The sequence below is a fragment of the Limulus polyphemus genome, unplaced genomic scaffold, assembly GCF_000517525.1.
Source record: "Limulus polyphemus unplaced genomic scaffold, Limulus_polyphemus-2.1.2 Scaffold1481, whole genome shotgun sequence".
NCBI lineage: Eukaryota > Metazoa > Arthropoda > Merostomata > Xiphosura > Limulidae > Limulus > Limulus polyphemus.
In genome coordinates, this window is record NW_013667091.1 from 209,396 (window position 1) to 235,726 (window position 26,331).

At 33.6% G+C, this 26,331-nt stretch overlaps 1 protein-coding gene across 3 annotated transcripts in view; it reads left to right on the forward strand.

Moving 5' to 3' along the window:
- LOC106463783 (E3 ubiquitin-protein ligase KCMF1-like) overlaps positions 1–21,406 on the forward strand; it is a 46,549-nt gene extending 25,143 nt beyond the window's left edge. Inside the window, exons 6-8 of one of the 3 annotated variants that reach the window (XR_002611552.1) lie at positions 11,366–11,627; positions 19,269–19,981; positions 20,126–21,406. Coding sequence is in view for 1 of the 3 variants with exons in the window: in XM_022391379.1 (XP_022247087.1) it covers positions 11,366–11,627; positions 19,269–19,899 (893 nt within the window). In the remaining 2 variants the exon portion in view is untranslated. Of the gene's footprint in view, positions 1–11,365; positions 11,628–19,268 lie in introns of all 3 variants that reach the window. The other 2 variants (XR_002611553.1, XM_022391379.1) reach the window with 2 other exon arrangements.
- Positions 21,407–26,331: the final 4,925 nt, after the last annotated feature.

The following is a 26,331-nucleotide window of genomic DNA, read 5'->3' on the forward strand; positions in this document are numbered from 1 at the left end:
GGCTTTTGAAGTTACTTTGTTATGCAATTTTATTGGAGGCCATGATATTTATGTTAATTTTAGATTGGTATAAGATATAAATTTTCTTGATGCTTTGTTTGGTCATGCAGATGTTTCTCTCCAAATGTGGGACCTCTGCCAAGGTGATTGTCGCTTTTTCAGAGCAGTATCCATGATCAGAAGGCATTCAATAGAAAAGTTAATGTAGATTAGAGCATATTTGAATGTAACAAGTTATTTTATGTTATTTTGAGTTCAAAACATGCATATTTACACTTATGTAAGCAAAATGAAAATTGTGTTTATTAAAAACATGTATGGGAGTCCTATTAAGCTACAAAGGCCTGAAAATAAAAAAAATGTTCTTATAAACCAAATAAACAAATTATACATTATATTTTCACTAGTTCACCAGCTTTTGGCATGTAAACCATAACTTTTAAACCATTAGACTGCATTTGTTAATAGTCTTTTGTGTTTCATTGTCTTAGCCCAACTGATGAGTTTTTGTATTGAATGAAAAGTTTCTTGGGTACAGACTTTTGGAAGGCAAGAGATATTTTGATACCATACCTTTCATCTTCTCACATAATAGTTCAGTGCTGTCCTCTGTATGCACAAATTTTTTCACTCGCCACTAGCCTTGAAGCTCCAACCTACTCCATATTTAATGTGATTCTGCCCTGTCTTTGCATGCAAATAAGCATGTGGCAACCCTTCACGACTAGGAGCATGATGCAGTTGGCTCCCCTCTACACAGGTTAACCCTATCTTCACTCTTGATTTAACACTGTAGTGTTAAGATGTGTTAAACTTTTTGATCATGTTTTTACTTTGATTTAAGTTTATTGTTTTTTGCAATGTTTATTAAACAACTTCATTGTATTTTGCTTTATTTCTGCAGTAATATACCAAGTGTAGTTTATTCCTTTCAAACTTCACTCCAGTTAAACATGAATTCTGATTTCCATATTACTACTGATACATCTGCAGTGGTAAATATTACAGCACTTTAACCTGCTGCATCTCAGGCTACAGGCCTTACATTTTCGAATGAGGAGGTTGAGGTTTTTCGATGGGAGTTGGAGTCTATCATGTGGCCAGCTGTTTTCTTCAAAACTCAGTTCTGTCATTTCTTTGTCTGCTAAAGCTGGGCAAGATTAAGATGATTTGGATAATTTTTGTCCTCAGCCTTCCTGGATATGGTATCACAGGTATGTTCCTTTTTTATTTGTATCCCCTGTTTCATATCATTCCTCTCCTTCCCTCCTACTTTTGGCCCTTTCCCCTGTTGTATCTTTTTATTTAGTTTATTTTGGAGATTTTACCAGTTTATTGCATTCAATGGTGGTGACTGCTCAACAACACTTCTCCTGTTTGTTTGGGGTTTTTCTCGCCTATTGCTAAATCCCATGCTGTCATTGGTAATGGCAACTATTTTGTGGATTCAGGCAAAATGGGAACACATTGATAGGGTGTGCTCCTGCAGTACGCTTTCCCCTCAGATCACAGTGTGTTTGGGGATGTCTGGTCAGAAGAGTTATCCCTTTCAGTACTCTCCCACTTCCATTATCCCCATTTCTATTTCCTCCCCACCTCCTCAGAATCTTTTTTTGTAGCCAATATCTATCTGAGGTGGTTCAGAAATGTCTTCTCTAAGATGCTATTGAACCTGTCAATCATATTTCTCCAGGAGTTTATTCTAGGTTCTTGGTACTTCCCCAGAAGGCCAGAAACAGGTGTCCAGTTATATATCTGTTTAGTCTCAACAGTTGCATTGACTTTCCTCATTTTTTTTCCATATGTCCTGCCGCACACTTTTGTGAGCATTTACAATAGGTCTATGGACCCATTTTTACAAAGACAGCTAGCTGTTCTCAGCTCCAACCCAACATATACCTCATAAACACTGCTGATTACTCATGATGCACCTTGTGTGGGGTGGCTCAGCTTGTTGTAGAAGTCCTTCTTTCTCCTTGAACAATACCTCTTCCACCTGGGAGTTTTTATTTTGTTTTTTAACTCCTTCCTCCCATTTCTATGGCCCGAGCTGCATCTGTTTACAGATGCTTTTATGGGTTAGGGAGCAAGTGTGGATTCTCTAGAATTCTCAGATTGTTGGTCTTTCGTTGAGACGGCAATGAACATAAACATCTTGGAGCTTCTTGCAGTATGTTTGGCTTTGGTTTGTTTCCTACTTTTAGTATGAGGCAAATTGCTCTTGATCCATTCTGACAATTCACCTGTTGTCTCATACATCAATCAACAAGGTGACACTCTTTCACATTCACTGTGTTTCCGAACATTAAAACTCCTATTCTGGCCATATTCTCGCACATGCTTAGTTGCCTGTCATGTTCCATGTGCTTTGAATCTCATCGATGGCTCAATCATCTCATCCTGACAAGATTCTTCCCATGTTGTGATCCTTATTTCTCACGTTTTCCAGGTGTTATGCAAACAGTGAAGTTCTCTACCTCTGGACATTTTTGTCACCCATCTCAATACCTACTTATCCTCTTTTTTTTGTGTTCCTAGTCCCTCATCCTATGTTTTCAGTGGTGATACTTTCAGTTAGGATTTGTCTTATGTTTATCTGTACACCTCCCCTTCTATCTGTCTCCTTCCCAGGTTTCTATGCATCATCCAGTCCACTTCGTCTCTAGTCCTCCTGACAGCACCTTTCTGGACATCTCCCCCTTGGTTTCTAGCCCTTATCCACTTTCTGACAACACCTCCATTACCACTTTGTCTTTCCTAATCCCTCCTTTCTTTGTCAATCTTAGTAGCTGTTATTTTATCCTGCCATCACCATACTTCAGGTTCATGTGTGGCTTTTGTCCAGCCCTTTCCAAGGTGTATCGAAGTATCCACATGTGTAGCTTCCTTCTTTTCCCTTTCTGTATGTCCTTTTTTCCTTCTGATATATCAGGGAAATTGATGTATATTTCATTTGGTCTCTGTACCATGATTACCTTCCTTCCTGTACAATTATTCTTCATGACTCCATTTTTTCCCCCCTTTCCGTTTGACAGTGGTTCTTTTGTATCTGCTATTGCTGGATATTGGGCAGCCTTATCCAATACCTTCCATTTTTTTCCGTTACCACAGAGAGTTTTCCTCTCCTACCATTTCCATTTTTTCCAGTTCTGGATATTTCTCCCTCCTCATCCTACATCCTTCCAGACTGGCACCTTAATATAGTTCTGCATGCCCTTACACAAAACTCTTTCAAACCCTTGTCTACCTGTTCCCTTGACTATTTATCTCTCTGGCTCCTTTTTGCTTGTGGTTGTCAGAAGTTAGATGTTTTGCCAACATGCTTTTGGTCTCTGATATCCAGACTGCTGTTTTCTGCCGAGTGTCAACCGGTCATGAAGGTAATGTATCCTTTACACCAATCTCCCTACCCCTCCTTTTTCCCATTGATATTCCTGTTCAGATCTGGATTGACTTTTATGTCCTGTGCGAATTCTCAGATGTTATGTTGCCCACACTGCTTCCTTTCGTGGTTCCCATTCCAATTTATTTATCCCCTGGAACCCTATTTTTTTTCAATGAGATATTTCACCTATCACCCACCCAGGTTGCATTTGTGAACTTGTCAGATTGGCTTATTATTCCTGATTTTTAGGTGTCATCTCATCAAGTTCAATACCTTATCTTTTTTCCCTGGCTGGCATGTGGACCACACCTACCACATTCATCTCCCAATACCTGCTTCACATGTCCTTGTCCTAGATACCACATACTGCCTATTGCCATACTCCACACACCGGTTCAGCTGTGAGTGGGTAAGTGTTTTAAATTTCTATATTTCCCTTGCAGGGTCATGACATTTTTTATACTGGATCTTTCTCTGTGATGAGTGGTGCTTGTCTAGGTATACTAATTCTTAAATCTGCACTGTATGGATATGCACACATGATGTCTTGTGTTCTCTGAATGGATGTGCTCTTTCCCTTGTGGTTCCTGAGTCTGAAATGAATGGTAAAGGACCTCTTTCCTACCATGGGCCAGACAATCTTTTCCTGGTCTACTGGTTTTAGATGGTGTTGATCTCCTGATTATGGTCTATCTCACTCTAACAATTCTACACTATGTGCATGTCTGGTTTCAGTTGATCTAGAATCTCCTCTTTCCGGGGACTGGGCAAACCATTCCTGGATCCTCGGGTTTTGGACTGGAGTTGACCTCCAATTTATAGTTCAAATATGGATGGTTGAGGGCTCTCCTCCTACCAGGGATGGGATGTTCCTTCCAAATTCTGATGGTTTGGGGCTGGATTGGATCTCTTGACTCCTGTCTATGCTATACGTAGGACACGTACAACCCCTTATCATTTGTGCTTCATTTGCTGCCCATTTAGTGACACTGTCTTTCATCAAAGGCAAAGAGTATACCTGGTTCAGATGTGGTGCGGTCTCTTACGAGTGTGTTTCCTCTTCTCAGAGGTGTCGCACACTATGGGTTCTCTTTAGATGCATTCTAAAGGGGTCTCATCTAAGTAATTTTGTGTTGGTCCCTCTACCAGATGAATTTGGGATTCTAGCTATTATGTCAAGGGAGGTAAGGTATTGTATCAGAAGTTATAATCTTCCTACACAGAAAATGTATTTCTGATAGATACCTCATCTCACACCTCCCAACTTCTGGTGCTTCTTTTGTGCCTAATCTTTAAGTGAAGATTGGGTTAACCTGTGTAGAGGAAGCCAGCTGCATCAGGAGTGTATGTCACGTCCTATTGGTGGAGGATTGCCTTATGCTTATTTGTATGCAAAACACAGCAGAACCACGTTAAAAGTAGGGTAAGTGGGAGTTTCAAGGCTAGTGGTGAGCAAAAATATTTGTGCATATAGAAGGCAGCACTGAATGAGGAAAGCTATTATGTGTGAGGAGGTAAGTATCTATCAGAAACACATTTTCTGGAGAGGAAAATTATAACATCTGAAATGCTCTTTTTATACAACTGTTATTTTCAGCTGCAATGGACAGATTAAGAGGAGTGGGAGGGGAAAAAATCATCTGTACTTAACTAGTTTCTAATGGTTTGCTGGCTTTTGACATTTATGCCATAACTTGTACAGTAAGAAGTTTGCTAGTTATGTATGCTTAGGGCTCAAAATTAGCAATGGCTAGCTGATAAAATTCCACTGGGTTCTAGTGTTTAGCGAGTGACCATCAAGAGACACTGGCATTTTTTTTCAGTTGATGATGCAGGCATGATTGTAAATACTCAGCCCAATTATAAGCAACACTCAAATATTATATGTTTATAAACAGGATATAAGCGGAACAGCTATCACAAATATATGTTTAAAATTTGGTAGTATATTAGTGAGTATTGTAGGCTAAGCTTGAGATAGCATAGTATGCTGATGTCAGAAATCCTTTTCTTTTATTGAATGTGTTCTTAAGTTTTGTGTATTCAAACAACACACACAGAATACAAACTATACAGGGTTGTATATGCATTCTTGAAAGTCCTTGAAATTGAGAATGGAATTTCAAGGGCTTGAAAATAGGATGTATTTTAGAGACAAATGACATTAAATGACAACAAGTATTTTAATTTTAAAACCTTCAAGGTGTTTATTTTCTGATTAAAGATAATTTTAAGGTATCAAAAAGTTTAGTAGTTGGTACACAAGCAGGTTCGTACAACAGTTCGTTTATAAACAACATGATAATTTGATATTTTTTATTTTTGTATCGTGTTAAATTTTCTACTTTTTTAAAGTAATTTCGTTTTTATTTATTATTTTGAAATATTTATATTTATTTATTCATTCATTCTATTTAAAAATCAATCTATTTTTTTTTCTGTTTCTTCATTCTAGTTGAACCAACTTCAGCCAGTCCTTTAAACACACTATCAGCATCTGACAGCTAAAGCTTCAGGAACTGTTGCATTTCCACAGTTGAATGCCATTTCCAGCTGCTCCTAGTATAGGGATAAAGTTTCCTACTATATGAAGAATGTCCACAAATAGGTTGATGTTGAAACTGATTGCAATATAGCACAAATACAGACAAGCAAGATAACATCAAAGTATGTTTGGTGCCGAATGTTTTAATAGAACTACCCCAAAAAAACAGCATAATATGTTGTCATTGATACCAAGAATGTTAAAAAGTACTTAGTAAAACTGTACTTGAAATTTAATGCTTACATAAGTGCACTTACTGCTCCTTATGCAGCAGAAGATAGAAAAAGAAGTGAGCCAAAAATATGGAAAGAGGCTTGCAAAAAATGGACTCTACCACAGTATACAAGTTGTTATATCTCCATCAATAGGAAACCATTTAATGACTTTTTTTTAGAATTGCAGATGGATAATAGGGAGAACCTACTGCAGTGATAAATGATGTAGAATGTCCATCACTGCATGATGAATTGAAACCATTACATGCCACAGACTTCATTTATGATTGGTCATAGCACAGGCAGAATGAATGCAGGAAAAAAACTGTGTTCAGATAATAAAAACTTTTATTCTCATACTACATACCTCAAGCTTGTGGGAATATAAAAAAATCCCAAATCTGCGGGTATTTTGGAAGCACCCTACCAATGAATTTAAATCCAAGATGGTGGGTTTTGGAGTGGATGCTGACATGGGCACATTGTTAGCATCAAATGTGTCTTTCTTAGTTCAAATTACTGAATGGCCCATAGAATGTAAGTCATCATGGAGGACATATTTTGAAGTGTCATCTACTGGTACAGTAGTTCATATCCTGACATAAATCTACTCATTCTACAAAAATTATTAAAAGTGCCCTAGAGAAATACATTAGGTAGCAGAAATGATGGAAGATAATGTTTCTAAAACATGCACAGCCAATGGAACAGGATGGATAAAGTGTAAGAAAATTGCTCTTTTCAAACTTCTGAATAACTGGCCAAATATAACTGTGCACATGTAAAAGTTTTCTGAGAACATTGAGAAGCTTGGCAAAGATGGCAATAGTGCAAAGATTTCTTGGAAACTCAGAGATTAAATTTGTTATTTTACACACTTCTGTTTCAGGATGTTTTTCAACAAATCAATAAAGTCTCATTGTTCTTTCAATGTAATCACATCACTACAACTAGTGCCTTGGCCAAACTAGATAGTGCACTGACCATACTTTTTCCATGCTGGATGAAGAAGGCCCTGCGGACAGATGCCTTATAGTTGACGAAGCTGAGGTAAATTTTACAGCAAAAAACGTATTAGAACAAAAGTGTTGCCTTCACCAGAATCTTCTTTTTTTAGGATATATATATAAAAAGTTCAAAATCTCCTTGTTAATTTCAACACTTTTGTCAATGAATTTTAAAGAACAGACATTTTTCAGTAGGTGGTAAAAAAATAAAAGTTACTTTCGAGACCTGATACTGTGAAGATATGAGACATTTGATTGAATTTCCTGGTGTTTTAGGAATGGTTTATTAGTGTTGGCTGCACGTGTTTCAGTCACAATACTACCTCTGACATGTCAGCAAGTCTATGAAATAGTCAAGCACAACATCCTTGTACATCTTGGCCACACCTCAAGGCTTGACTCTTGGTGTTGACAAATGTGCTGTTTTATTGCTAGAACAATCTCCATTTGTCAGTATGCTGCTATCAATGCAAACTTCCAAGTTAATTGTCTTATTACTGGTTCCAATTTTATGTGCTATATCAATGAGAATAATTTTCCATCCCATTTTGCACTGTTCAGTACATCTTTCCCTTGCTTTACTGAATGCTATCCTGACAGTTAGTCAGGGATGACTGTCATTTTCTTCTTCTGCATAACAAACACTTGGGCCATGTAGCTCATCTCAATTTGCATTCATGTGGGTGGTCTGTGGGACTTACTAGCCATGCCACAATAAAAAAATACTTTTTCTTCTTTATAAGCTCCAATATGTTTTGCACTGTACTGAGTACTATCTAATGGACACCTAACCACTTCCAGCTCAAACTTGCCTATATTTTCAGAGTTTGAAATGCCAGTTATGCAGCCAATTTACTTTTCATACTTGCATGTTAATCATTTTGGGGGTTCTGTATTATTTGTTTTTATGTGTTTTGTATCCATTCCTTAAGCATGTAATAAACTTTTGACCAAAATAAATATACATATATAAAAAAAAACATATGACCAAAGTCTCTTATTTTTTGAGCTTATACAGTCAATATTAAGAGTGTTGTAACTTGCCAACAAAATAATTGATTTTAGGCATAAAAGTTGATTCACACTCAGGAAGCATATAGTATAATATCTGTATTCTTAATTGGGAAGAAATATATAAAGCCTAGTTAAACATATTTTCAAAGTTCTACAAACATGAATACTTTTTCTTATAGACTAAATATTAAAATTAGTAACATTCCATATTTTGCCATATAACTTTTATTTTATCTAGATCACACTCCTTTGGCCTAGCATGGCCAGGTGGTTAGGCCGCTCAACTCGCAATCTGCGGGTCGCTTGTTCGAATCCCCCCTTCACCAAACATGTTTGCCCTTTCAGCCATGGGGGTGTTATAATGTGATGGTCAATCCCACTATTTGTTGGTAAAAGAGTAGCCCAAGAGTTGGCAGTGGGTGGTAATGACTAGCTGACTTCCCTCTGGTCTTTCACTACTAAATTCGGGACTGCTAGTGCAGATAGCCCTCGTGTAGCTTTGCGTGAAATTCAAAACAAACAAACACGCCTTTTTGAATATAATAATTTGATGAATTTTGGAAAGCTTGATTGTTAATGGTCATTACTACCATGTTAAAGAATGACATAGTAAAACTTTAGCTGTAGCATCAAACTCCGACCATAGATAATAAACTTTCACAAGCCTAATGAGTAAATGTTTTTACACAGTCAATAGCCAGCAAATGTGACTGTGGTATTCTGAGAAAGACTTTGTGCATTTTGTGAGAGGAGTCACCGAGTTTAACAAAAAAAAGCAAATTGACTGTCATGTCAGGATTTGAAATGGTACTATTTACAGCAAGGATTTCTATAATTTTCTTCAAATCTCTGTGATTGTCCCATGCATTAATTAGAAATTCTTTCACCTTATAAGCAATGCATTGAAAAGAAAATACAATTCTTTTCTAAATGGTAGAAGTTGTGATCTGTACACAGTAAAAGGGACCATTAAAATCAGTGCTGTTAAGTCATGCCTTGATGCTGAAAAATTTCTCTTTAGTTTATATAATCTGTTCCACTGACCTTCAACCCGATGTTTCAATATCAAAGCCGTACAGATAGCGACTACAAAGGACGTTCACATCGATAATATGGTTGAAACCCTTGGAAACAAATATTTTCCAGTGTATAATTTCTTATTGTTCCAAAGCTAACTAACAGTTCACATATAGTTACAGACTTATTATATATCAGTAAAAGTTTACTTGAAAAATATGTCTGGGAATGGTTGATCCAGAAGAGAGAGAGGTTTTTAAAAATCTAACAAAGTTGGATTAAAGATTGGAGGCAAAGGAGGTGGTTCTAACAGAAAGCACACATGGTAAGAACAGCAGTTACAGTGATGCTCTGAATGTGGGAATGGAGATTATTCCTTGCTTAAATGGCCAAGAAGGTGTTAAGAGTTCTTATAAGATGCATGATATGCCCTTAACCACAGCAAATGCATAGAAATCATAAAGGTTCCAAGGCCAAATGTGAAAAAGTTTCTTCAGGTTCTAGCAGAGACATAATCTGAAACTTGTGGAGATGAAACCTTCAAACAGTTTATTAATTAGTTAAAAGAGATCAATAGGGAATGTAGAATTTTGATCCGGAGACAGGATATACATTTTCTAATTTAAGGCCTTTTCCTAAAAGACTATCCTAAAGTTATGGTAACTTATAAAAATGTTATTACTGCGAAACATGAATTGAGAGAGGATCTTCAGTTGATAAAGAAGTTTAAACTGAAAAACATTGTAGTAAAACTAGTTGCAAGAAGGGTAAATTGAAGAAGGGCTCAGTATAGAAGCTGAAATGTTGTCTCCCTTTCTTTCTACAAGCATTTGCAATTCATTAAAGTTCCAATGAAACATCACAAAAGTATTTTTAAGTTAGTTATCTCTGACCAGAAAAGTGTTTGACTTTCAAATTTATGAACCTGAATAAATACTTCAGTTTTCTATATAGCCTATTAGTTGTAGCTGAAGAAAATTAATTTTTAGTTCTTTCGTGATGTGATTTGTGAAAATGAATAAATCCTACTTAACATCCATTTGGAATTATAGTGATGTCCAGGAATACATTGTTCTCTCATTGTATAAACCTTTTCTAGGTCTAAAAAGTCTGAGGTAGAATATGTAGCTCTACAAGTAGAATCCCCCAGGAGAAAGAGTCTGTGGTAGAATATGTAGCTCTACAAGTAGAACCCCCTAGGAGAAAGAGTCTGAGGTAGAATATGTAGCTCTACAAGTAGAACCCCCCAGGAGAAAGAGTCTGAGGTAGAATATGTAGCTCTACAAGTAGAATCCCCCAGGAGAAAGAGTCTGTGGTAGAATATGTAGCTCTACAAGTAGAACCCCCCAGGAGAAAGAGTCTGAGGTAGAATATGTAGCTCTACAAGTAGAATCCCCCAGGAGAAAGAGTCTGTGGTAGAATATGTAGCTCTACAAGTAGAACCCACTAGGAGAAAGAGTCTGAACTTGTAAATGAAACACTAGGAGTAAGATGCTGTACTGTGAAAGATATACTTTTTACGAGCAAGTATTATTTTATCTAATGAGAAGTAAACAAACTAAAGTTGTGTTTTTCAAAGGATATTATTCATATTTCCATAACACACTGCTTGATTTCCTTAGAAGTTGGTTAGTTGTCTTTATAAGTCAAAACATTTACAAAAATTATTCACCAGCCAAAACTTTTATTTTTGCATACTTATCATGTGGTATTTCAGTCCTGGAAGCCATGTCTAGAATCACATTGTGGTTATGTTTTGGTGCAGCTCATTTTCACACAATAATTGGTTGTTTTTCCCACATTATTGCCTTTTATTCCTTTTTTTTCCCTCTGTTTCCATTATCATTTACAATACATTTTAACTTGATTTTTTTCTTATTATCGCAGGAACTTTAACTAAATATGTACATAGTGTTAGGTGCAACTGTAAACATAGGTGGTGGTACTGTACTAAATGAAACATTCTATATTCTGCTTATTATATAAACACCACAGGTTTAATTCAATTTGAAGTGATGATATTAAAACTAAAAGAAATTGACATCAGTAGTAAAATCAGAGTAAGTGGCTGTGTTGAGAACTGACTATTGTATTATATTTAATGTTTTAATAAATATTAATTATTTGGAATTATGGTAATCCATATTTGTTGTTATCTTTGGATGTGGCTCTTCCTTTGTAGAGCTACTTTCTCAGTTGTCTGGCGTTCGACGTTCCACCAACCTGAACCAATCTAACACAACTTCTCAGCTACAGCAGCTCCAGATGCAGCTTCAGCTAGAAAGACAGCAGGCCCAGGCTGCTCGCCAGCATTTGGAACGTCTTCCTCGTAGACAAAACCAGACTGGAGGAGGAACTGCTGTACAGTTTAACCAGGCTTTTCATGTTGAGCCAACAACTAGTCCTTCTGCATCATGCTCTAGCTCTTCCTATTTGCTTTCAAGGTAAACATTTTTATAATCACAAGTCACATTTCATTTTAAATTTCTTTAATGTGCTGTACAAGAAGTCCTTGCTATACGTTAGAGAAGTGTTTCCAAAAAGTGTGGCTTTAAAGTGAAACGATATCTAGTGAACTCTACTCAAATGAACACAAACCAATATAGCAGAGCTGGGTGAGACCAAAACTGGGGAATGAATGCTACCTATTGCATTCATGCATCATTTAAAATTTTTTAAATCTTATTAATGTCTCTTTACAATGTGGAATATGTTCCATAATTCATCAACAACAAATATGAGAAATGACTTATAATGCAGTAAATTTAGTGAGGACTCGCTGTACTTGAATTTTTATTTGCTGAAATTAAAGAAACATTTAAACTGATTCTTCGAAGTCACTCATACGTATGACAAGTTAACTCATTCGATAACCTGCCCCCAGTAGCACAGCGGTATGTCTGTGGACTTACAATGCTAGAATCCGGGTTTCAATACCCGTGATGGGCAGAGCACAGATAGCCCATTGTGTAGCTTTGTGCTTAATTACAAATAAACATTCAATAACCAATGTTTATCAAATGAGGTAAATTGCTATGCCCAAAATTGTGTATTTAACATAATATATATGTCTTAATTTAGATGTTTATTCAAGTGTGCATCTTAAGTTATGTATTTAATATAGGCTGTGGAGTGAATTTGAAAGTGCGGGGGTTAAGGCATAGGCTTACATGGACAAATAAGAATGAGTGATCTTTCTATATCTAAATCTTGTGCATGACTATAGTGTTCTCAAAATGAAGTTTTCCCTGGAGGCAGTATTCTAACCAGCAGATACAGTAACTTCTTCCTTTGATATGCATCACAGAAGGTGATGTCTCAGTTCATATGCACACAGCTATAAATGTTCGGTGATGTCTCAGGTATTTGGCTAATTGAATATTAACTTTGTTAACATGTAACATCACTCAGTCAATTACAGTTCCACATATTGTTATGATCCCAACTAAATCTTTCATTTCAGCTTTTACTATACACCTATATATATATATATACACATCTGTATTTTTGTGCCATGAAAAATAGGGGGGCAACCCCACCATCCAATTCCATCACCTATATGTATGTCTCAAGTTGTTTATTTCACATAGGTGTGTGTGTGTGTGTCTAAGCTTGTCTGTTTCACCTAGTAATTGTGTTTGAAGTTGTGTATTAAAACTAAAAGAAAATTACATCAGTAGTAAAATCAGAGTAAGTGGCTGTGTTGAGAACTGACTATTGTATTATTTATAATGTTTTAATAAATATTAATGTATGTCTAAGCTTGTCTGTTTTACCTAATATTTGTGTTTGGAGTTGTGTATTTAATCTAGTGTGTATGTACAAACTACAGTGTTTAACCTTATGTGTATGTCTGAAGCTGTATATTTAACATGTTGTGTATGTATATAGCTGTGTATTTAACATGTTGTATATGTATAAAGCTGTATATTTAACATGTTGTGTATGTATATAGCTGTGTATTTAACATGTTGTATATGTATAAAGCTGTATATTTAACATGTTGTGTATGTATATAGCTGTATATTTAACATTTTGTGTATGTATGAAGTGTATATTTAACATGTTGTGTATGTATGAAGTGTATATTTAACATGTTGTGTTTGTATGAAGTGTATATTTAACATTTTGTGTATGTATGAAGTGTATATTTAACATGTTGTGTATGTATGTATAAAGCTGTATATTTAACATGTTGTGTATGTATGAAGTGTATATTTAACATGTGTATGTATGAAGTGTATATTTAACATGTTATGTATGTATGAAGCTGTATATTTAACACATTGTGTATGTATGAAGCTGTATATTTAACACATTGTGTATGTATGAAGCTGTGTATTTAACACATTGTGTGTGTATGAAGCTGTGTATTTAACACATTGTGTATGTATGAAGCTCTATATTTAACACGTGTATGTATGTATGAAGCTGTATATTTAACATGTTATGTATGTATGAAGCTGTGTATTTAACCCAGTGTAGATGTTGGAAGTTGATGCATTTCCTCTAGTGTAACCTTGAACATGTGTATTGAATACAGTATGTTTGTCTAAAACTGTGTTTTTTACTTAATGTTGTGTCAGAAGCTGTGTATTCAAATCTGGTAGATGTATTTCTGTAAAACTTAAAGCATTTCCATGTTGAGTTACTCTTATGCTGTCAATAACCATGAAACATAAAGTTTTAAATGTTCTTAATGCAATGCAGAGCATACATGAACATACCCATCAGAATTTCTACAACTTCTTTGAGGCTTTACTTGTGTAGTCTGTCTCTAGCATGCAGGATCCCATGGCATCATTGTCAGTTCTTATTTCCCAATATATTAAGGCCTTTATTTCTGTTTGTGTGGTAACATACTTCACGGGTTTCTCATTCATTCATATGTAGAACTCTTGCCTTTTTCTCATAATAATAAGAAATGAATATAAAAATAAATATTTGGACTTATTCAACTTCATTATTCACAGAGCAGGGTTTGGCAGCTATCCCTAAATTTGAAGATTCTGCTGGCCTATCTAATATGTTTTCTCAAGTGAATTCTGTTCTAGGTCTTGAACTTTTTTTCTGTTATGTCTGAAAGTGCTGATGTCGTGCTGGACATTTCAGTTCTTGAATCTTTATATTTTCTGCCTTCTTTTGATTTTAGAATCATTGCTGATGTTTTTAGAAATTGTTAATTGTTATAAGTATGTCACTAGGACTGAATGCTAGGCTTAGGTTAACATGTAAAGATGAACAGGTTGGCTGGTTAGATTTGTGGGATCAGTTCAGTTGTAAAAGGGAGATTTTTGGAAAGGATGATTTACATTTAAACATGGTAGGGATTGGAGAAAATCTGGGTGCAAGTAATCTTTGCTCAATTAGATTTGATGTTTTGCTGCATATGGAGATAAAGAATAATGAGATTTGGTTCAAAATTTTGAAAAGATGGAAATTGAATTAGTTGGAGAAACTGATAAAAGGTGAAAACATTTAAAAATAAATATTCAATCTAGGCAAACAAGAAAAACAATATGTATGACAGTATAAAGGATATTATTAAAGAAAAGCATTATAAATATAAAAAGTTTCTATTGACTGCAATGATGGAGGATTATAGAACATCAAGAGAGTTGGTCAAATGGGAAATTAGGAAATCAAAAAGTATATGAAAAAAGGTTGGGTGAAAATGTAAAAATTAATAGTAAGGATTTCTTTAAATAACTTAAGGGTAAGCAGAATGTTGGGGTGGGAAAAGGTCTTTTGAGGGGTGGTACAGGAATGCCAATATCTGATGATTACGGGATGTTTAGGTGACTAAATTTCACTTTGTTTTAGTTTTTACTAAGGAATATTTAATCAATATTCTTCATCTAAAACAGTTTCTAGATAGAAACAAGATGATCACATTAATTCTAAGCTGGTTAAGACAAAATTGTGAAGTTTAAAGAATGATAAAGCTCCTGGGACAGATAATATTTACCCAAGGGTTTTGAAAGAAGTTAGGGATTGGATATGTGAGCCACTATTTTTTTTTCTAAGACCTTGAATGGTGGGCAGATGTCAGAAGATTGGAAGTTGGCTAATATCACTCCTCTTTTCAAGGGAGTTGATAAAATTTGCCCCAGTAATTGTTGGTGTATTAGTCTTACATAGGTGATGGAAAAAGGTTTTGAAAGATGCTTTACAAATTCATTTAACAAAGTTTACAGTTTTGTTGGGTTGTCAGTATGGTTTCTGGATTTTTGAAAAGCATTTGACAAGTTGCCACATAAAAGGCTTTGTTAAAAAGTTTCTCTCTAGGTGTGAGAGCTAGGTTGGCTCATAGAATTGAAAACTGACTGTATGGAAGAAACCTGAAGGTTGTTATAAATGGAATTTGGTCAAACTGGATTAGTGTCACAAGTGGGGTACCTCGGGGCTCAGTGTTAGGACTTTTTAATTTATACCAATGAAATGGATAAAGGAATGGTCAATAGATTATTTAAATTTGCTGAGGACATTAAAGTTTTGAGTGTTTCTGGCTGTCAGGAAGATGCTGCTTGTTTACAAAAGGATTTGGATTATTTTGTGAGTTGGGTCAATAAATGGCAGATGGCTTTTAATTATAATAATTGTAAGGTGGGATATGAAAATTTAAATCATCATTATAATTTTATTGGAAATAACCTTAACAGTGTTATGGAAGAAAAATATATTTGTGGTTTGTTTGATCCACTTCTTAAGCCATCCAAGTACTGAGGGTTCTACTTTTACCTGTTGTGAGTTTCCCTCCCTGCAAATTATGATTTGTTTCATTTTAAGTCTTTCCTTTTGAAAATAGATATTATCCATTGACTATTCTCATTCACTTAATTCCTTTCTATCTTTCGGTCTTTGTTAGCCACACTCACTGATGTAGTTTCTGTTATCACGTGGCTCTTATTTTTGTTTGAGACCTTAGTCCATTGTGTTATGTTTAAAGATACTCCCCCTAAATTTTACAGCTGATGTTGGTTGGGCTTTTTCCCTTCTTCATTTGTCCTGGCACAATTTTTCTTTTGTACTTGTGTCCTGTTCAGGAGAAGTATGGCAGTGGGAGCTAATTAGGGTTCTAGAAATACATACCATTATAGATACCTGAGGCACATTACTGTTCTCAATATTTCCAACTAGGATGTGGAAGATCTACATAATTTATTTGTATTCTATTTTATTTTAATGTTCCTACTGCACTGTTCTCAAGCAATTGAGCTCCATTCCTGGGCCAGCTTTGGTATTTCTCTGTTTTTCCCTGAGTGTCCACTTGTTGTCCATTTCCATGACTCGCTGGAATTTTCAGATATGAATGAGGAGGGTCTTAAGCACCAGGACTATACCAACTCATAATATTTGACTGGGATGCTCTGAGAACCTTGGATGAGGAGGTTCTTAAGACCAGGCAATATATCCACACTTTAAATTTGACTGGGATGCTCTGAGAACCTTGGACAAGGAGGTTCTTAAGACCAGGACTGTATCAACTCATAATATTTGACTGGGATGCTCTGATAACCTTCCACTACAGGAGTGAGACATACTACTCCTCATAACTGTTTATGCCATCACCAGTGCTGCCATTGTTTGCTCCACAGTTAAACGGTATCTCTTCATCTTGGACATCCTTCAGTGAAAAATGTTTTCCTTCTATTTGTCCTTAGATTCAGCCTTTATATAAGGCTGGTCCACTCCACTCATTCTCCCTTGAATCTTGTTTTTCCAATATTGCCCCCAGCAGCTCATTGATAAGTCTGAAAGCTTATAATGCCAAAAACTGGGTTTCAATACCCATAGTGAGCACAGCACAGATAGCCTATTGTGTAGCTTTGTGCTTTACTGCAAACAAACAAATAAATTAACAAATTTCTGGTTCTTTACTCTGTGTGGCAACTTTATTGTGGTCTAGGTTATTACCATCCTGCCTTGTAACTTGTATTAACTCTCTTTCTCACCTCCTTTTCAGTGGGGATATTCTGGCTTCCATAATCTCGGAGGTAAGTCTATGTGATATGATACTTACCTGTGAAATGTATTCTCACCCAGCTCCCCACAGCTGAATCATATGTAATTCTCCACCACAATTGTAACTTATAATTTTGAATTATGGCAACAAAGCAGAGCATATGTAAGATATAACGTGTGTAATACATTATGTACGAGAATGTAGAATTCTGGGTAATTAACATATACTCTTCATTGCATCAAGGACATTCAGAACTTTGAGTCATGTACTTGTTAACAACATAAGATCAACTCAACAAGGATATATATGTTTTAATTAATATCTAATTTAGTGTGCATGCCTGAATATATTTAGATTTTGAGTCTTGTGTACTAAAGATGCTCTATAAATAATGTATTGTGTACATCTTAAGCTGTGTATTTAACCCCTTTTTTGACAAGCTGTTTTTGGAAATGAGCTAACAAAAATGGTTTTTTATTTCCATTTTTGATAGTCTATATTTATATGTTAATGAAACATAAGTTCTTTTATGATCTGTTATTATTTTTTTTGCACGTGTATGTGGTATATATTATTTCAATGAAACTACAATAAGGAGTAGGAATGCTTTTCTCCAATGTCATCTAGTGAGCACTGATAGTAATACATGATAACATAAAAGCACATTATTCTAATATAATAGTAAATTCACAGACAATGATTTATAAACATAGTGAAGTGAATTTATTTTTGTGAATTGTCTGTGAATCCACTGTGATAATATTTTTGGAGGACATTATTTCTTATAAGAGTAGTTTCTTTCCAATAAATAATAATTTATTTTAATTATCTATGCTGCATGAATACAATAAAGTTAAAAATAATATTCAATAAGTAAGGATTTGAGTCATTGGAATATTTGCCATTAACTACCTTACTCTCTAAACCTAACTAGGCTTACCTGATGTCTCGTTATATTGTTATACAAGAAAATTTTCATAACTTTTAAGAAAATATAGTTATCATTTTCAAGAACAAAAATAATGTCTTAAAAAAACTGTAAAAAATTTCTAAGATCTATGATTTGTTTGTAATTATTATTAACGTTTTTTTAGATTCTATTGCTCTTCTCTGCAGAATCTAGGTCTTCTGAGTTCCCCACGAAACCACAACTTACTTCTCATACCACTTTATTCACTGTACATTGATATCAATAGCTTATTATTTACTCTATCCGATGGTATTTAAACTTTGCCTATAACTGTTGAGATTTATTAGTATTTGTTCACATCACATGCTTGTAGTCATAAAAATGTAGTACAGGAGGCAGTACTAATGAAATCTTAGAAAGAGAAGGATAATCACTCAAAAAACAAACCATGTGACATAACTTCTAAGGGGTGGTAGTTTCTTAGCAAACATAATCTTATGAATTTGGAAGGGCAGAAAAATCCTAAATAAAATTCTAAAGGTGTTATTTGCAGGTGAGACTTCTCAGAGCTGGGCAGAAATACGTTTGATCGTTTTTTGTGTTTTTTTATTTTTCTTTGCAAATTATATAATACAAATGTTAAAAGATGACAAAATATTAATTATTAATTCTAAAATACCTTTGATTAAAACAATTGTAAATGTAGAGTTAAAATTATTATTTTTACTTAAATCTTTAAATTTGATAAGCAGGTGTACACTTACCCCACACTTGTTAAGTATATAATTTGTGATCCTGTATATTTAATGACTTTGTAGTATAACTGGAATATATACTTAAAGCAGTAATGACATGCTGACGGTTATGAAAGAATGAAATTCATTAATTTCCTTCCTGTGTTGTGCATAAACCTTTTCGATGGAAAGAAATGGAATTAACTGCCTTCCTGGTTTGCCTGTTTCAGATGTAAATGAATGGAGAAGTGGGTATATGAAACACAAAAATAAAATTATATGCATCACACTACATTTAAATATCGAGGTTTTTAATTTGCGTTTGTTTTCTCACAGAATCAAAGCTGTAGCTTCTCTGTGGTTATATTTCCAGCCCACTCACAGCAAGATGTAACATTTGTGTTTAGTAATTTTATTTATTTTCTGTAACTAATATTTATTTACATTGTAGTTTTCACTCTGTAAACTTTTTCAGGTACACAGAGTGTAATTTAACTGAATCAGAACAGCAAGCTCTTGAGGTGGATCATGCAGATCATAGTATTTTTGTTCAGGAATTATTACTTACAACACTAGCAGAGAAGCTTTCAGTGAGTGGTGGATTTGGATCTATCATTGAAAAGTTAGATTTCAGTGTTGATCAAGAAGGATCTGTTTCTGCACTATCTGTAAACAAAGACGTAGAAGTAAAAAGCACAACCTCATCTAAAGGTTCAACTCAGTTTAGCTCTTCTTGTTTAAATCTTCCTCAACAAAGGCATGCATTGCCATCAACTCAGGTTTCTCAGACAACCCAACAAGTCAACCAAAGACCATCGATAAAATCATCTACCACTCACTCAGCCCAACAGTCATCTTGCACCAATATCAACAGCTGTGGCCAGTCCTGTCAAGACAGTATGATGCAGCAATCTCCTTTGGGGCCAAGAGCAGGAGCTAGTGTATTTTCATTTTGGGGTCAGTCAAGAGAAGGGCAGGCTTCAGGGCTAACTCTTAACAGAAATCCCAGTCATGAAGGAAGAAGTACCTCTCCTTCTTCTACCCGTAGAAAAGTGCTAAGACATGTAGATGATAGAAACAAGTCAAATGAGCCTCCTCCTCCTTGATTAACCTTCTGTTCTAGGAAAAATATGTTGCATCTCTAACCATATGGGCAGTCCCCTTGTGTCATCTAGAGCCCTTAAGAATTTTGTTGAAACACCAGACAAAGTTTAAGGCCACAAGTAAAAAAACCATAACTGAAAACCTGCCTTAAGTTTTGGCACCACCAGTATGTCTAGACACTAGATAATGTCAACATGTTTGACAGATTTTTCAGCTTTGGTTTTAAACTTTGTCTGTTGTTTTAATGAAATATTTAATGTTTTTTGACCACACTTTTGACTTGACTTTGACTGTACAAATGTTATTGTGTTTTCTATAGAGATTTTGGTCTCCATTTGCTTTGTCTGAAGCTCATATATGGACAAGATAATTGTAATATCTTTAATTTGTTTCTTTTATCTTGATTTCTCATAATTATATTACCATGGGCCTGTTCATTGTAAACAGACTAACCCAAGTTTGAACATCACAGTACTGATGAAATATCTGTATACTTATTTGCATTTTTCTAATCTATATCCATGTCCAGTTTTTTTCTTTTTCATCATTAATTGAGCTAGTGTTTTATTTATTGAGAGAGATATATAGTTATCGTATGTGAAGAACATTAGTTAGAGAAAGTTATGTTTGGTAAAAGTTTCTAGAATTTTGAAGAATTGTAACAATGGAAGTTGAATTTTAATCCCTTGGTATATGCAAATTTTCTTTGATGTTATCTATTTCTGGTGTCATTTACATAAAAATCAACCTGTTTTTTTTTTATACTAAGATTAGCACTAATCTTTTTCAACATGCCACTGCTTCATGGGAAGTTGACAAGTGTGGACCATTTTTAAATTTATGATGACTGACATGTATATATATTATTAGAAGCTGTCTAAAATATGGGGATTACATCATGATAGAAGCAGCTACCACAGAACTTGTGGAACATTTAGTCAGGCTGCTGCTGCCTCTTTTTGAATTATCTTCTGTAGAAAGTTACAAGGTCACAAGGGCAGGTCAAATTAAATGTTGAGAAGCAATATACATAAATTTGTATGTTGAGTAGTGAATTAATAAGCACCAAGTTAACATGAAAATATGTAATAAAGTATGTGTGCATGCTTCCTTGCATGTGTTCCTCATGTACGAATGCGTGCATTCAAGTCAAGTTGCCTTGAATTAGGCTTAACTAATGATAATTATGTAGTGTTGATATAATTGTGTTGGTTTTTGCTACTAGGAAATGCTTTGTATCTTTGAAACAAATAGCGATTAGTAATATTTAAACAATTCTTTAGTACAGTTTATCTTAAACATTCGTGAAAAAGAAATTTAGAGTTATTCTAATTAAGATGGACATACCCAGTAATATTCAAGTAAATTGTTCTTTAAGTTTTGACCATCAGTAAAATAAAAGTTTTCACTTTTAGATTGTATTGTGTATTAAACTGTCATTACACTTATTTGTAAAAGATGGTGATAAGCATTGTCTCGGGAAAATAAAATGAAAGTTTAGGCTCTTAATTTCTCTGTAAATGGTAGCACACCACCAATAACTTCACTACTGACATACACATGACTAATTATAAACTGTACCCTCTGTACAATTAATACGAATATTCCTGATAACTTCATTATTAACATATGTGAATCATGAAAAACTTTACCCTATATCTGGTAAATACAGATGTTTCTGATAACTTCATTGCTGAGGAGTCTATTTGAATCGTCATAAACTTTACAGTATCTATGACCTAAATACAAAGGTCTTCTGAAACTAACAAGGAAAATTCTATACTGTGTATTCTTAGAAATGTCTTTTCTTTTTCACACATCATTATTTCTGTTTTATAGTGTGTGTATATATATTCTGATCTCTTGGTATTCTGGTATATTTGAAAATGTGCAAGTTTAAAAAATCTGTCATTTCCTGTTTCTTTTTGCTTTGCATATCTACAATTTGCTTTGGTGGATTAGAACTGTTTAGTACATATTTCTGATATTTTAGCTTCTGTTTGTTTGTTTTTTCAGGTGGTTGTGTTTGATTTTGGTGAAACAGTTTACCAAACCAAAAGGTTCCATTTTTGTTTGTGAAAAAATCAGGAATTCTTCAGTGCATTAGAAAAATCTGAAAGAAAGAAATTGTAAAACCATAAATTAAGTGAAAATATGCTGAAAGAAGTTGTATCTGGAAATACATTAACACTCAAGAATTACACTTCTGTTGCCAATAATTGTAACTTATAAAAATTACACTTTTACTTCTGTTGCCAAGAATAGTAACATACCAGAATTACACTTCTGTTGCCAATAATTGTAACTTATAAAGATTACACTTTTACTTCTGTTGTCAAGAATAGTAACATACCAGAATTACTCTTCTGTCTCCAAGTATAGTAACATACAAGAATTACTTCTGTTACCAAGTATAGTAACATACAATAATTACACTTCTGTTACCAAGTATAGTAACATACAATAATTACACTTCTGTTACCAAGTATAGTAACATACAATAATTGCACTTCTGTTACCAAGAATAGTAACATCCAAGAATTACTCTTCTCTTACCAAGAATAGTAACATACAGTAATTACACTTCTGTTATCAAGTATAAAGATATACAATAATTACACTTCTGTTACCAAGAATAGTAACATACAATAATTACACCTCTCTTACCAGGAATAGTAACATATAATAATTACACTTCTGTTACCAATTATAATGGCATACAATAATTACACTTCTGTTATTAAGTACAGTGTTATACAATAATTACACTTCTGTTATCAAGAATACTGACATACAATAATTACACTTCTATTACCAAGAATAGTGATATACAATAATTACATTTCTGTTACCAAGTATAGTGACATACAATAATTACACTTCTGTTATCAAGATTAATGACATACAGTAATTACACTTTTCTTACCAAGAATAGTAACATACAATAATTACACCTCTGATACCAAGAGTAGTAACAAACAGTAATTACACTTCTGTTACCAAGAATAGTGACATACAATAATTACACTTGTGTTATCAAGTATAGTGATATACAATAATTACACTTGTATTACCAAGAATAGTAACATAAAATAATTACACTTCTGGTACCAAGTATAGTGATATACAATAATTACATTTGTATTACCAAGAATAGTAACATAAAATAATTACACTTCTGTTACCAAGTATAGTGATATACAATAATTACACTTGTATTACCGGGAATACTAACATAAAATAATTACACTTCTGTTATCAAGTATAGTGATATACAATAATTACACTTCTGTTGCCAAGCGTAGTAACAAACAGTAATTGCACTTCTGTTACCAAGAATAGTAACATACAATAATTACACTTTTGTTACCAAGAATAGTGACATACAATAATTACATTTCTGTTACCAAGTGTAGGGACATACTATAATTACACTTCTGTTACCAAGTTTAGTGATATACAATAATTATACTTCTGTAAGCAAGTTTAGTGATACACAATGATTACACTTCTGTTATCAAGAATAGTGACATACAATAATTAATGTTCTGTTGCCAAGTATAGTAACATACAATAATTACACTTCTGTTATCAAGACTAATGACATACAGTAATTACACTTCTGTTACCAAGTTTAGTGATATACAATAATTATACTTCTGTAAGCAAGTTTAGTGATACACAATGATTACACTTCTGTTATCAAGAATAGTGACATACAATAATTAATGTTCTGTTGCCAAGTGTAGTAACATACAATAATTACACTTCTGTTATCAAGACTAATGACATACAGTAATTACACTTCTGTTATATAGAATAGTAACATACAATAATTACACTTCTGTTATCAAGAATAGTAAAATACAATAATTACACCTCTGTTATCAAGAATAGTAAAATACAATAATGACACATTACTTACCAAGAATAGTAACATACAATAATTACACTTCTATTACCAGGAATAGTGATATACAATAATTACACCTTTCTTACCAAGAATAGTAACATACAATAATTACACCTCTGTTGCCATGAATAGTAACAAACTGTAATTACACTTCTGTTATAAATAATAGTAACAAACTGTAATTACACTTCTGTTATAAATAATAGTAACAAACAGTAATTACACTTCTGTTACCAAAAATAGTGACATACAATAATTACACTTGTGTTATCAAGTATAGTGATATACAATAATAACACTTCTGTTATCATGAATAGTAACATCTAATAATTACACACCTGTTATCAAGAATACTAACATACAATAATTACACCTCTCTTACCAGAAAATATAACATGCAATAATTATGCCTCTGTTATCAAGTATAGTGATATACAATAATAACACTTCTGTTATCATGAATAGTAACATCTAATAATTACACACCTGTTATCAAGAATACTAACATACAATAATTACACCTCTCTTACCAGAAAATATAACATGCAATAATTATGCCTCTGTTATCAGGAATAGTAATGTACAATAATCACACCTTTCTTACCAAGAATAGTAACATACAATAATTACACCTCTGTTGCCAATAATAGTAACAAACAGTAATTACTCTTCTGTTATCAAGAATAGTAACAAACAATAATTACACCTCTGTTATCAAGAATAGTAACATACAATAATGATACCTTTCTTACAAGAATAGTAACATACAATAATGATACCTTTCTTACAAGAATACTAACACTACTTACTAATAGTAAGAAAGCTAGACGTGTAATTATTGTATGTTATTATTCCTGGTAAGAGAGGTGTAATTACACCTCTGTTCCCAAGAAGAGTAAGAAACAGTAATTACACCTCTGTTGCTAAGAATAGTAACAAACAGTAATTACACTTCTGTTATCAAGTATAGGGATATACAATAATTACACATTTGTTACCAAGAATAGTAACATACAAGAATTACACTTCTGTTATCAAGTATAGTGATATACAATAATTACACTTCTGTTACCAAGAATAGTAACGTACAATAATTACACTTCTGTTTTCCAAGAATAGTAATGTACAATGCTTACCCTTCTGTTACCATGTATGGGGACATATAATAATTAAACTTCTGTTACCAAGTTTAGTGATATACAATAATTACACTTCTGTAAGCAAGTATATTGATACACAATAATTACACTTGTGTTACCAAAAATTTAACATATAATAATTATACTTCTGTTACCAGGTATAGTGACATACAATAATTACACTTCTATTACCAAGTATAGTAACATACAATAATTACACCTCTCTTATCAAGTATGGTCAATTACAATAATTACACTTTTGTTATCAAGTATAGTGATATACAATAATTACACTTCTGTTACCAAGAATAGTAACATATAATAATTACACTTCTGTTACCAATTATAATGACATACAATAATTACTCTTCTGCTATCAAGTATAGTGATATACAATAATTACACTTGTTTTATCAAAAATAGTGACTTACAATAATTAATCTTCTGTTATCAAATGTAGTGACATACAATAATTACACCTCTGTTACCAAGAATAGTAACATACAAGAATTACACTTCTGTTATCAAGTTTAGGGGTATACAATAATTACACCTCTGTTACCAAGAATAGTAACATACAAGAATTACACTTCTGTTATCAAGTTTAGGGGTATACAATAATTACACCTCTGTTACCAAGAATAGTAACATACAAGAATTACACTTCTGTTATCAAGTTTAGGGGTATACAATAATTACACCTCTGTTACCAAGAATAGTAACATACAAGAATTACAAATCTGTTATCAAGTACAGTGATATACAATATTACACTTCTGTAAGCAAGTATAGTGATACACAATAATTACACTTGTGTTACCAAGTGTGATATACAATATTTACGCTTTTGTAAGCAAGTATAGTGATACACAATAATTACACTTGTGTTACCAAGTGTGATATACAATACATACACTTCTATAAGTAAGTATAGTGATACACAATAATTTCACTTGTGTTACCAAGAAATTTAACATATAATAATTATACTTCTATTACCAAGAATAGTGATATACAATAATTACATTTCTGTTACTAAGTATAGTGACATACAATAATTACACTTCTGTTATCAAGACTAATGACATACAGTAATTACACTTGTTATCAAACATAGTAACAAACAATAATTACACCTCTGTTATTAAGAATAGTAACATACAATAATTACACCTTTCTTACCAAGAATAATAACATACAATAATTACACATCTGTTGCCAAGAATAGTGATATACAATAATTACATTTGTGTTACCAAGTATAGTGACATACAATAATTACACTTCTGTTATCAAGACTAATGACATACAGTAATTACACTTGTTGTCAAGAATAGTAACATACAATAATTACACCTTTCTTACCAAGAATAATAACATAC